At 34.6% G+C, this 10,855-nt stretch overlaps 1 protein-coding gene across 1 annotated transcript; it reads left to right on the forward strand.

Moving 5' to 3' along the window:
* The first annotated feature begins 1,511 nt into the window (after positions 1 to 1,511).
* Positions 1,512 to 3,235, forward strand: LOC128510144 (epidermal differentiation-specific protein-like). The gene has a single exon (XM_053482191.1). It carries the CDS (start codon positions 1,565 to 1,567, stop codon positions 2,567 to 2,569), a length of 1,005 nt encoding a protein of 334 aa, XP_053338166.1. The 5' UTR covers positions 1,512 to 1,564; the 3' UTR covers positions 2,570 to 3,235.
* The last annotated feature ends 7,620 nt before the right edge of the window (positions 3,236 to 10,855 follow it).

Consider the following 10,855-nt stretch of genomic DNA (forward strand, 5'->3'; position numbering starts at 1 on the left):
TTACAAAACACTGACCCTCTCACAAATATACACACCTGCTAACCTTCCCGTTTTTCACTAGCTATTAAATTACTCCACGGTCAAAAGTCGCCGCGTTTCTCCCGAATTATAACAACATTTTACACCTTTCCCCTTTTGGCAAGTAGTATGCAAATATGACTGCTGCATGTAAGCTAACCAGGTAGCCCTCTTTAACCAAAGTTGCTTGTGACTCAGACTAAATTAACTATCAGTCAGCTGTACAGATAACTACTAGATGGAAGTATTAATATTTGGGTGATTGTAATGTGCCAGTATGACCCCAGATATAACAATGCATTTCCTCTGTAATTAGCTTGAAATCAACGCAGACTACAAGACCAACTAGTCTGATAAAGCTCATATATATATATATATATATATATATATATATATATATATATATATATATATGAGCTTTATCCCAAAAGCCATGCTTATTTTGCTTATTTTATTTTTGGTAGTAGCTGTCTCCATGTTTTTGTTTCATGTTACCTATACCCTAGCTTTGTCATTTTTTTATTTAGTATAAATCCTATTCCATATTAAATTGATAGTCTTATTCAGTTTAATCTTTGTTATTCAACAAATTTTTAACTTTCTTTCATTTCTTTCTAAGGTTGGCACCAACATGTTGGAATACCTCCAGCAGGCTGAAGTGTCAAGGCCGTACCCCTACTGTACATCCTGACGTTGGGAGATAATGACCAGCGCTGCTCTCAGGCATTCGTCATTCTGGTGGAACAGGCTCTGGAGCAATGCACACTACTTGGGGCGGTTGATGTGTGCTTCAAGGCATTTTATATTTTTGACATTAACTATTTAAAGTAGTGTGCACCTGTATAGGACTTTTTGTAATGTTGCTATGAAATAGCAAGGCCTACTTGAAAAGTCATAGACAGTGTTTGTATGTTAAAACGGAACCAGGGCTGAATAGTTTTGTTCTGCAGAAAAGATATCTGAAGTCACAGAGAGATCCTGCTCTGTAGAAGCTGCCTCAGCCTATTTGTGTTATTACTCCATTCTGCCCTTATGAGTAATAGTATAAAAATGATGTCGCTGTTGATTATCTGTTCTTGTGCTTTTGAAAAATAAACGTTTTTTCTATGAACATTTAATAGGATGTTGTTTATTGCATATATGTATGGTTTGCAAAACTTTTAAGGTTTTTTCACTGTAAAACATGAAAATAATAATAACCTATTTGTGAGGTAGAATTAACTCAACATTCCAGTTAAAATGAACCAACATCTGGGTAGAACATTTAACCAATTTATGTGGTAGAATTAACCCAGCATTATAGTTAAATTAACCCAGCATTTAGTTAGTCCAATAGTTACCCAGCAGCTGGGTTAAAAACAACCCAGATTGGGTTGTTTTTAACCCAGCATTTTTTAGGGTGTAACAAGTCTCAGCCCATCCTTTAACTCCACCCCAAGCTGAGCATAAATACAGAGGTAAGCTTGAGCACCCTTCACAGATCCTCACTCTTCTTGCTTTCTGCACTGCCTGTGAGTCTCTGAGCCGCCTGCGAACTCCTTCAATCATGAACAAGATCATCGTCTATGAACATTCTGACTTCCGTGGCAACAGCAGGGAGTTCACCTCTGATGTCCGTAATTTAGTTGAGCATAACTTTAATGACTGCATCTCCTCGCTGAAGGTCATCGGGAATCCATGGGTGGCGTACACAGATAAAAATTTCAGTGGTGACCAGACCGTCTATGAGGAAGGAGAATATAGTAGCGTGTCCTACAATGATGCAATTTCCTCACTTGAACTGGTGACAGACGACCTGGATAATCCTCAGATTATACTGTATGAACATGATAACTACAGGGGCCAGAGCCTTGTTCTGAACAGTGAGACCAACTTGTCTTACGGATCTTTTAATGATAAAGCATCCTCTCACAAGGTGCAGAGAGGAGCCTGGGCTCTGTATCAGCATCAGGACAGAGGCGGATCTTGCATGATAGCCAGAGCTGGTCGTGATCTAGCTAACTATGGCTGGTTCAATGACCGTCTGACCCACCTCCGTCCTCTTAAAGCAGGCAGACCCACCATTAAAGCTGAGATTGAATGGGACAAGAAGAAAGAAGATGTGAAAACTGTTAAGATCGACTCCCTCACTGGTGTGAATTTTGGATCAGAAAAACAAACCTTCACCACTGAGATGACTCGAGAGTATTCAGGATCCGTCACTGAGAGCTTCAACTTTAGCAATTCCACACAGATTAGTGTGGGAACCAAAATTGAAGTTGCACTGTTTGGTGCCAAAACAGAGAACACCATAAATATCAGTAACACCTTTACCGTGGAGAAGGGTCACAGCGAAACCAAAACCACAACTAACAGTGTTAAAGTCTCCTTGCCGGCCAGCATTCCTCCTCACACCAAGCTCACAGTGAACATGGTGAGGAAGCAGGTGTCTGTTACGGTTCCAGTCAAGCTGACCATCACCACCGGCTTTACCACTAAGGTTGAGTATGGAGAGTACAGGTGTGAGGATGGGAATTCTATTCACGCTGAATACAAGGAGGAGAAGATCTAGTACAGCTATGTGAGGAACAAAACACAGACCAGTGTTAATGTTGCAAATATTCTAAAATAATAGACAGCTTTTGAGCAATTAGAATTGAGAAATTAGAGGTGCTGTAGTATTAAATAACTTTTAGATAGCCACCTTCCATGTTACAAGATAGAACAGTCTTCGAATCTCATTGATTGTATTTGTTACCTTGCCTTTTTTTGAAAAAAAAAAAACAATTATTATTTGCCATGTAATTTTAGTTTGTCTTTAAAAACTATTTATATGGTATATATTCGCTTGCATCTATATTGTTTTGTTAAATTGTATCTTGTAATTATGTCTTAATTTTATAAACAGGAATAATTAATGGAAGATGAATCATAAGTGTGCATTGAAATGGGATTTGGTCATGCCATACAGTATGTTTCACTGTAATACGATTTAAATTATGTTTCAGCATGTTTGCATTAAAGTTGCATTTACTAGTTCTAATCATTTACTTATGTACCTTTAAAAAAAGAAGTGTATTTCCTGTATTTTCCTGTCTGTGTGATTATGATATACAATCTAACATTAAAAGTAATTACATAAAAAAATAAGATTGTGTTTGACTCATTCATGAAAAAAGTGGAAAAACCATCTGGTCAACAAAACCATAGTATTTTCAGTTCTCACTCACGCACTCATTTTCTACACTGTGTTATCCTGTATACAGGGTCGCAGGGTGCTGCCCAAGTAAAAAAAAATGTATGCTAAGTATATTAAATCCAAGCATATTTAAGTATGCTTGCAGCAGACTAATGACTAGTATACTTGAAGTTTGCTATTTTGGAACAAATAATTTTGTACTAAGTGTATTTAAGTTGTAATTAAATTGTACAAAAGCACAATTTTAAGTGTATTAAGTATACTTTTGTGTGCTAAAGTGGAACAACTTTAAGTATACTTAGTACACTTAAAGTATACCCCTGTGTGTGTACTAACGTACATACCTGACAGTAATTAATACAATTTAAGTATATATTTAATGCATTATAATAACATTACAGCTATTTTTACTGTGTTACAAATACATGATTAATATACTATGAGTATATATTTTTATTACAACAGTAGCTGTTATACTTCTGGTAAATTACAAATACTAAAAAAGTACACTTTGTGGTTAATACAAATATACTTTATTGTATCATACAGTACATAAAACCTTCTATATTACAGTATTGTAAATGTATTATCGGTACACTAAAGGTGTTTAGGATAATTTACAAATGCTTAATGTTTTTTCTACACTATAGCATGTTTTGGAAACACATTACATTAGTACAGTAATTATGAGGCAGATTTTATTCATGAATCTAACAGATTTAATTTGCACAAGGTTACAAAAAAGCACTACTATAGTTTATTTGTGTTTAACAAAACGTGCTCACAGACACAGAAACTAAAATTTAAACTGTAGTCTGAACACAGACAGACATCAGTATTAGAGTATACAGGTACAGTATTAGTTTAAACCTGGTGTGTTGATTCTAGCTGTTACACAGAGACTGAAAACAGGCCGAGAGCTACGGAGTCATTATACCACAAGCAAAGTACATGAGATTTAGCAACAACACATTAGACAATACATTCTATAGTTTAAAGTAGCTTAATGACAAATTACCTTACAAAAACCATGAAAATTACCTTATTCCGATAAAAATTAAATAATAACGTTAATTCAAACTAGAAGTGGAGGACTGGGGAGCCAATCAGACAGTCCAAATCTGCCCTCCTTCAATTTCTGATTGGCTGGTGTGGCGCCGATTCTAGTCTCTGGGTGGCTGGAATAGTGGCAGAGTTCTAACGCTGCTGCAGTTTGTGCGAGTGTCGCTTTATGACAGTGAGCGTACAGAAGAGAGAGACAGTAACTCAGATAAACATAAATTATCTTGAACAGGCAAAAGTGATTTTCACGAGTTTTTTTGCGTCTGCAAAAACAAGTCTAAAAGCTTGCGCACACACACACACACACACACACACATGCACACAATTTGAAAATGCCAATCAGCGTAATCTGCATGTTTTTGGGAGGAAACCAGAGTACCCAGAGGAAACCCACCAAACACTTTGAAAGCATGCAAACTCCAAGCACACAGTATGCAAGGTGGGAATTAAACCTGGACCCTGAAGATGCATGACAACACTGCTAACCACTACACCACCATGCCACCGGCTTTGTAACTGTACGAATAAATCTTTAATTATTTATGAGCTGGCTGTACTGGAAATAGATAAATTGTATTCTTCAAACAGAAGAAGTTTTGTAATGTATTGGCACCCTTACATTTATACATTCACACTGACATTCACAAATCTACTTTACCTGAGTTTAGTTGTACTCATGTTACTGATTTTTTTTCCCTCAGTAGATTATACAAAAAATGTCTATGCATATTTTCTACTTTGGTATATTTCTGCAAAGTGTTGCATTACAAAAAACACAGTATTGTGTACCACGCATTATAAAGTAATATTGCCATCTGCTGACTATTTTGTGTAACTGCCTGATTTGATCTCTGTGAAACACTTAATCTTGTCGCAGGTGTTTGACATCAGAAGCAAAGGAGGAGTAACTAAGAGTAAAACTGCTATATTCTTTTTATTATACATATCTGTCCGGAAATCTAATGGATTAGTCTGGGTTTGGTGGTTGCCAGGAGAACCAGGAGGAGGTCTGGCTGCATTGTCCCAGGAGTAATGATTGGTGGAGGGGGATTATAATGTGGGGTTGTTTTTCAGGAGTTGGGCTCAGCCCCTTAGTTCCAGTGAAAGGAACTCTTAATGCTTCAGCATACCAAAATATTTTGGACACTTTCATGCTTCCAACTTTGTGGGAACAGTTGTGGGACAGCCAGTGCACAAAGCCAGATCCATAAAGGCATGGATATGCAAGTTTGGTGTGGAAGAATTTGGCTGGCCTGCAGTTGTGACCTCAACCTGATGAAACACCTTTGGGATGAATTAGAGTGGAGACTGCGAGCCAGGCCTTCTCGTCACAAATGACCTCACAAATGTGCTTGGAAGAACGGTCAAAAAGTCCCATAAACATACTCCTAAACCTTGTTGAAAGACTTCGCAGAAGAGTCGAATCTATTATAAATACAAAAGGCGAACATCCTATTAAACCCAGTAGATTACTCAATCCACTCAAATTCCTATGCATGTGAATCATTTTGGCAACATCTATCAATAAAATCTATAGATAGATTTTTATTTTCTCTTTTTATTGCTTATAGTCTTATCTTCTGACTTATTTTATGATCTTTGGCAATACGAATGTCAAACGTTTGCACAGTGCTGTATCATTAAATTATTAATCCACAATGTTAGACATACTACACAGATATTCAGGTTGAGAAGTCTGAAAAAATCTGATTTATTATCTGCAGATTGTATCATGTTTACATCATCATCTGTTCACAAACCTACTGATCAGTGACACTTTATTCTTTATTCTGCTTGTTATGCAGCATCCCTACTGTTTGCAGGTTCTGTTTTTAGAACGAAGATATTTGAAAAAGTGTTTCATTGAACAGTGTTGTGGAAATTTTCAAATGTTTCAAATTGATTTTTATTTTTGTTTCAATTCATTAGTTAATTCTTTGCATACTGCTGACAATGTAATGACATTCTATTTTATTTAGTTGTTATAGTGTTATGTAATATTTAGTAATCGCTCTTTTTGAGGATTCATTAAATTTATAATTGCACTTGCAGTTTTATGAATCAGATAATGGATACATAGTATATTACTTCAAACAAAATTTAAAACTTAAAAAAACACAATGTTGTGCAGCTTTGATTTTTTTTGTGACTGGATTTAAGAATATAAAGATTCTTGGTCTTGGTCCTTAAATAATCCAAGATCCAAATTATTTGCAAACCTTTTGAAATTAAAAAAGAGCATACTGAATGCACGTTGTTATTTTTCACACAAAAAACATGATATTAAGTTAATTGACTCTCATTTACTCATCATTTATACCACTTTAACCTGTTTATAGGGTCTCAGGAAACACCAACACATACACGCACACCCTTTCACAGACTAATTAACCTAACCTGCAGTCTTCACATTCAAAATTCATTAATTTGTCACATACACAGTCATACACAGTACGATATGCAGTGAAATGCTTATATGACCACCTGTGACCTTAAAAATAATAGCTTATTAATAGAAAATAAATATGAATAAAAATAAATACAGTACAATAGAAAAGATAAAAGAAAATAAATAAAGGTCTTTGGACTGTGAGAGGAAACAGAATACCTGGAGGAAACCCTCCAAACATGGGGAGAACATCCCTACCTCCTTTGTACCTCTTTTCTATTATGTCTAAAAAATAAAAAGACACATCTGTGTACCTGAATAAAGCAATACAGGCCAAAAGATTCTCCATGTGTATAATTAGTGCAGCAAGTTTACAGTTCAAGTGTTTTGACTCACTTTAGGAAGAGTTTAATAATCACTGGAGTCTAAGTAATGTGTTCGTGTGTGTGTGTGTGTGTGTGTGTATGTGTGTGTGTGTGTGTGTGTGTGTGTGTTTGTGTGTGTGTGTGTAACTGTAAATAACAGTAGTTCAATTATTATCATTAGTTGATTACATACCTCATACAGTGACTGTTCACAAAATCAAAAATCTATATTATTTAATTAAATGTAATAACAAATTAATATATTACAATAGACAAGGATGTCCCATCTCCAACTGATTTTTTTAAAGTTAAATAAAATAAATACAAATAAAAGTGTCACCTGTATCTTTAATGAAGGGAAAAAAATTATGTCTTAGTTGTCACTAGGTGTCACTCTCATGCAAAACCAAAGCTTTAAATGGTTTAAATTGCGATGGATGTTTTATTGATTAGTTGTAGTATTGTTGTTGTTAATGATTCTTTAAGTATAATACTAATAATAATTACTACTACTACTAGTACTAATAATAATACCAATAATACTAATAATAATAATAATAATAATAATAATAATAAGCCCAGTCCAGGGTTACTGGTCATGATGAAAGGACACATCCTGAGTTAGTCACCAAAAAGTAACACACACTTCGCAGTGCAGCGAGTATATCTACTATTATGTTTCCAGAGGAACCTAAAAAACCCAGAAGAAATACATATGGACACGGGGAGAATACACACCGAAAAAGTGTACAGAATTCAGTATTAAACCAGGGTCCCTGTGACTGTGCCACCGTCTTCTTGACTAGAGAAAAAAGCACATTTCTTTTAATAAACAAAAAAAATCAAGATGTTATAAAGGAAACATTAATATTAACATACTGTTAATATAAACATTTAATATTGACATACATACTGTGCGCGTGTGTGTGTCCGTTTGTGTGTTTGTGTTTGGTTACTGGTCCTTTATTATATTTCATAATATTATATTATTATATTAGAATCATATAATAAATGCTGACAAAAAGACAGTGATTTTATTTTACCGAGTTTGCCCAAAATAAGCACTGCATGGCAATCAACACACAAGAAAAGGGATAAGAAAAGAAAAATGCAGCTTAACCTGACTGTGTAGTGTTGATGCACATGGATGCACTTATTCACGCACACTATTTATGACTAAGATATGTCCTACAAGTTAATGTTTAATAATATTGCGTCAATGGATTGCCTGTTTTTCCAGAATTCTGAATTAACTGAACTCTAGTGTTTAAGAGCTCATGTAAAGATGACTTAACCTAACTGGTTACAGGGGAAACTATAATCAGATTTATTTTCTTTTTGTGTTTCCAGCTGATATTGAAAATCTAGGATAGTTTTTTAAGTTTAAATTGGAAATAAATAGAAACATTTTAAATATTAATTTTAAATATTAAAGGCAAGCAAAACAAATATTCAGTATCTTGAAACTGTCCTATTCAGGATTCTGCATTGGATTTCTAGGTCCAATGGTTTATATGTCAAAATTATGATGTTGATGATGTGCTATTTCTTTTACTTAAGCAGGTGTTCATAGAACATGTTGGTGAACTGGATCCAAAATGGATTATTAGGTGGTGAACAAACTTTTGCCAGCTTTGGTAGAGCCAACGAATAAACCAAATATAAAAAAAAAAAAAATCATGTAAATACAAAGGGTGTTTAAGTAGTGTGTGTGGGGTGGTTCATGTTTGTGTGAAAGTCAGAGTTTTAAACTCCACTCTATAGGCATGTTAGAGCTTTAGAGGGGAAAAAAAGAATCTGTCAAACAGGTTTTTAAGCAAACACTACAGGAAAGAATTTGTGAACATTACAAGCTTGGTCATCCATTATCTTTCGCCCTCTAGTTTACTGAAGTTTCTTGGTATTTCAGTATAGTATGTGCATTCTCTATGGGGCTGCGCCTCAGCTTTTTCAGGTTCCTACACAAGCCTGAACCTGTCCTGTTACAAGCTCACAATCATTCATGTGTATCCAATGACGACAGTCACTGTGACAGTGTGACTACAGCTGTACATTAAGGTGAAGTTCTGATAGAGTTTTGGTAATAGCCATTTGCTGACTCAGTCAGCTTCAACTGTAGTTATTACATGCAAACAGGGTGTGAGCATTTCTTTAAACAATGCTAATTAAAGTCTTTGCAAGTTGAAAAGGGCTTTGTGAATTTTAGCAGGCAACAAATAATAAATACAGATGAATTGGGCAGCAACCCACATTCCTCCAGCCTGATTTCTCATGAGCTCTGCAAGTGTGTATTCATGATCCAAACCAGGTGACTGTGTGCTGTTTTTAACCTCCTTTTTTAACGTTTTTTACCATGCATAGCTATAAACCTGTTTGCCTTTATAATACTGTTCACTTGACTTACATCATTTTTAATCTAATTATTTTTTTTTGTAAACAATGTCAACCTAAACATCAATTACTTAATGAAATTCATAACAGTAATGCTTCATAGACTAATGTCATTCAGGCCATGGCTGCAGGATCGTCCACAGAAAATATGATGTATGTGTTTAAATGTTTTATTTATTTATTTATTTATTTATTTATTATTACTATAATAATAATTATTATTATTATTATTATTATTATTATTATTTTGAAATCACTCACTCATTACAAATAAATCTATAGAAGGAAGTTCCTTCTCCCTCGACTTTGAATTTTGCCAGCGTTAACGTACTGTACATGTTGATCATCAATAACTTAATTCTTTGGTTAATGCATGGTTAATTATTTGACTTATTAAATTCACCCAAGTTTAAATCACATCATTAATGGTGTATTTATGCAAATGTGTATGTATTGTTTAAGTTAAATAATATATTATTGTTATTTAATGTAAACTAAATGAACCTTATTGCAATGTTTTACCACTGTTTCTAAAATTATACATTAAATAACCCCCTCGTTCTTAAAGCCTCAATTTCAGTGTCATTCCATCACATTATCACTTTAAAGGAATTTGATAGATGGCATCTTGAAGAGTTGAGAGATGAAGTAGATTAATTATAGATTATGTACTTTCCCAGATGACACTGCTGTCTCATGAAACATAGTTTTCAAGATTAATTAAAGCAATAACAATATCAAATATATATTTATATATATTTTTTATGCTGCAACTTTGCTATTATAATTTTAAACGACCTTTTTTACAATTACTGTGTCATTAAATCAGGTAATAAATTGCAGGGTTACAAAAACAAGGTCCTTGCAGGCATGGGTGAGTGATCCTGTCACCAGTTTACTGGTATATAGCTGACAATTATTGTTAATGCAGTGGTGTTAATGTTATGGCTGATATGTGTTTTATATTCTATTTGGCCACCGGCCTCTCACACAAATATTCAATTTCTCACTAAAATTTTACCACAATGTTACAGGCACACAATTGTCAAGAATGTCTCTGTATGCTCTAGAATTACAACGTCCCTTCTCTGGAATTGACAGCCATGTTCCACACAGCCATGCTCCAATATCCGGTGACAAGACTTCCCAAAAAAGTGGAGATTATTATAAGAGGAAAGGAGGGCTAATTCTGGAATGGGTTCTTCATCAACAAGAACATATGTGTGTGATAGTCAGGTGTCCCAACATTTACAGCCAGATAGAGAAGTTTATTTTACTTGATTCAGTTACTAATAAAGTCTGTGCAAAAATATATATATATCTGCTTGGCCTTAGCAACAAACAGGGCACAAGGAAATCCATCACTTCATAATACTTAAAGTATAAATATAAACCTTTCCAATCTGTCCAAATAATTCAAAAGAACTAGTTCCACATTTTTGGCATGTCCAG

Source organism: Clarias gariepinus, chromosome 22 (assembly GCF_024256425.1).
Source record: "Clarias gariepinus isolate MV-2021 ecotype Netherlands chromosome 22, CGAR_prim_01v2, whole genome shotgun sequence".
NCBI lineage: Eukaryota > Metazoa > Chordata > Actinopteri > Siluriformes > Clariidae > Clarias > Clarias gariepinus.